Genomic DNA, 3,400 nt, shown 5'->3' with positions numbered 1-3,400 from the left:
TTGAAAATACGAAAGGTTAAGGAATTAGGACTTAATAAAACTTGATTGTTAGGATCGCTGAATCTACGTCCTCTTATTTCGTATGAGTATAGTAAAACCAAAATTGTATATTATTCTGGTTTCTAGATGAGGTTCGTACTGGTACGTACAGACAACTCTTCCACCCTGAACAACTTATCAGTGGTAAAGAAGATGCTGCTAATAACTACGCTCGTGGCCATTACACTGTCGGTAAAGAACTCGTCGATCAAGTACTTGACCGTATCCGTAAATTAGCCGATATGTGTACCGGTCTTCAAGGTTTCCTTATCTTCCACTCTTTCGGTGGTGGTACCGGATCTGGATTCTCTTCTCTTCTTATGGAACGTCTATCAGTCGATTATGGTAAAAAATCAAAATTAGAATTTGCCGTATATCCAGCCCCCCAAATCGCTACGGCCGTAGTCGAGCCATATAACTCGATCTTGACTACTCACACTACTTTGGAACACTCTGACTGCGCTTTCATGGTCGATAACGAAGCTATCTACGATATCTGTCGTCGTAATTTAGATATCGAGCGTCCTACTTACACAAACTTGAATCGTTTAATCGGACAAATCGTATCGTCTATCACCGCATCATTGCGTTTCGACGGTGCCTTGAACGTCGATTTAACAGAATTTCAGACTAACTTGGTACCGTATCCACGTATCCATTTCCCGCTTGCTACTTACTCTCCAGTTATCTCGGCCGAGAAAGCTTATCACGAACAACTTACTGTTTCTGAAATTACAAACGCTTGCTTCGAGCCCGCTAACCAGATGGTAAAATGCGATCCTCGTCATGGTAAATACATGGCATGTTGTTTACTATTCCGTGGCGATGTTGTACCTAAAGATGTTAACGCGGCTATCGCTACTATCAAGACCAAACGTACTATCCAGTTTGTAGATTGGTGTCCAACCGGTTTCAAAGTCGGTATTAACTATCAGCCACCTACTGTCGTTCCAGGAGGCGATTTAGCTAAAGTACAACGTGCAGTATGTATGTTGAGTAATACTACAGCTATCGCCGAAGCATGGGCTCGTTTAGATCATAAATTCGATTTAATGTACGCCAAACGCGCTTTTGTTCATTGGTATGTCGGCGAAGGTATGGAAGAAGGCGAGTTTTCTGAAGCTCGTGAAGATTTGGCAGCATTGGAAAAGGATTACGAAGAAGTAGGCACTGACTCAGTCGACGATGAAGGCGAAGAAGGAGAAGATGAATACTAACTGTTATCATCTTCTTAAATAATTCGACTTAAAAGATATTATTTTGGGGGTAGTATATAAAGTCTGAACAGTGTCGCCTTCATAATGTAATGTTTTGTATGTCGGAATAAGATATCCTTAAAGTACGCATACCTGTATCGACATAATACTCGTATACTGGTATACCGTCTTTAATAGTGATAGTTAATAACTTTTAAAACTTGTACTCTATCACTTGTTATGTGAACTAGTATTATTAAAGCCTTTTTGTTTATCATTAATCACCTTCAAATACGGTAATTCTTCGTAAGATTAAAACGCTATGATTTAGAAATCATAGTCTGGATCGGCTGAGCTCATCGTTATTTGATTCTGATGACACTTGCGAATTTCAGTTTTCTAGCTTAAGTATTAGTAATGGTGGTATTTTGTTTATTGTATATTTATCAATTCATACTTAAAATGCAAAATATTCACATATGCACTATATGATATAAATCACTGAATATACCATCTGACTTTGTTGTCATCTACTCATTAATACGATCCATTCTATCTGTTATTGATCGAATAAAGACTTACTGTTGTGTTATGTCCTAAAAATTATAGAGTGCAACATATACTCGTAACTTTATTGCCTACGTATGAATGCTATCTTAAATATTTAAATATTAAAAATAAGCTACGTGTTTAATTAATTGTATCCATCATGGCTTCATAGACTACTTACGAATAGTATTGAGACACGCCAAGTTATCCAGAATATTTACGTATAATTCTATTGCGCTTAGATATGAGTTAGCGAGAAACTCTGACCAGAAAATGATATGCACTCTATCGGACTTTATGTAAAATACCACCAACAATTAGTAGTCTAATAGTATATAGTGTACGTCTTAAGTCATATTAAATAGGTACAGTACTATTGAAATAGGTTAGGTACCGTCAGTTCTGCTGTTTTATCTTAACCTATATAGACATTATGCGCTCTTCATCTGAAGATGTTAAATCATCTATCTCTTTTAAACTCGTATTCATCGCTTTATTATACGGACTTGAAGTGCACGGGTTCATTTAAGATCTACAATTCTATGCTTCATACCATCATTGTATTCTCTAACACGTAAATACTGTAATTAGTAGAAATTATTGTAGGACCGCGTACCATAGGCACCATATCGGTACCTTAAAATTCCTTCATAGTCTCAATTTAAGATATTTAGTTTATGTCATACATGTATTTTTAGGAGTATCGTTGATTTAGAAAGACGTTCAATTAGTATGTAGTTTTGCCAGAAAATTGTATTATTGGATTACTCTATTACACCTTTTATTTAATTTGCTACGCCTTTGAAATATATTTGTTTACGACTGAACCAAGATATTCAATTCTTGGAATAAATATACGCAGAGTTGTAATTATTCCGCCTTATCTAACAACATTCTTATATTGAGATCAACATTAACGATTTCGATATTATCTATGAATTTATGATAGTACTAATTGAACTGATTTATCATATGAAATAATAACGACTATGTAACAATATCGTATAATACAGGACTTCTAAATAATTTTTAATAACTTACTAAAAGACTAAAGAATTCCACTTATACATAATCTACTCGTATAATTAAAGTAATAGAAAAGTCGTATCATCGATAATGGAATTGAAAATTAATAGAATAATATTGTATTTCTTATTTATAATAATAGTGGTACCGTAGTGACTAATAAAACGATACCATCGACTAATCAGATTAGATTGTAACAATATCTAAGATTCATAACAACGTATGTATCAAGTGACCTGCGATCGCATTTATTTTAGCGTATTTTAATTTTCCAATACAATGATCGTATGAACTTTACAACTATGTGTCAGCTTTATGAAGCTATTTCACAGTATTTTATTCTTTAGAATGTGTTTAAGGCGAATTTGAACGGCGACCTGTAATAAAGTACTATTTCTATCCCTACTGTGGAATAGCCCCGTAATGAATCGTCTTTTAATATCAGCAGATAAAAACAATTTATTACCTAAATTATTGTTGAATATTACAGTCGTAAACTTACTGTAGACCAGGTAAGCTACAGTATATATAGCTAAGTCATAGACTGAACTCCCTACATTGTCACTTAAGGCTACAGTTATCGTCTCTAA

At 34.6% G+C, this 3,400-nt stretch overlaps 1 protein-coding gene across 1 annotated transcript; it reads left to right on the top strand.

Moving 5' to 3' along the window:
• Positions 1 to 126: 126 nt before the first annotated feature.
• Positions 127 to 1,256, top strand: TRIADDRAFT_62809 (uncharacterized protein; the record flags this gene model as incomplete). Its single annotated transcript, XM_002118765.1, has 1 exon — positions 127 to 1,256. A coding segment is annotated over one exon (1,128 nt), but the record flags the coding sequence as incomplete, so codon positions are not given.
• Between the last annotated feature and the right edge of the window lie 2,144 nt (positions 1,257 to 3,400).

This window comes from Trichoplax adhaerens, genomic scaffold, assembly GCF_000150275.1.
Source record: "Trichoplax adhaerens TRIADscaffold_1001 genomic scaffold, whole genome shotgun sequence".
Taxonomy (NCBI): Eukaryota; Metazoa; Placozoa; class Uniplacotomia; order Trichoplacea; family Trichoplacidae; genus Trichoplax; species Trichoplax adhaerens.
The sequence above is the reverse complement of the archived record's forward strand: the minus strand, read 5'-3'. Positions and strand labels throughout refer to the sequence as shown.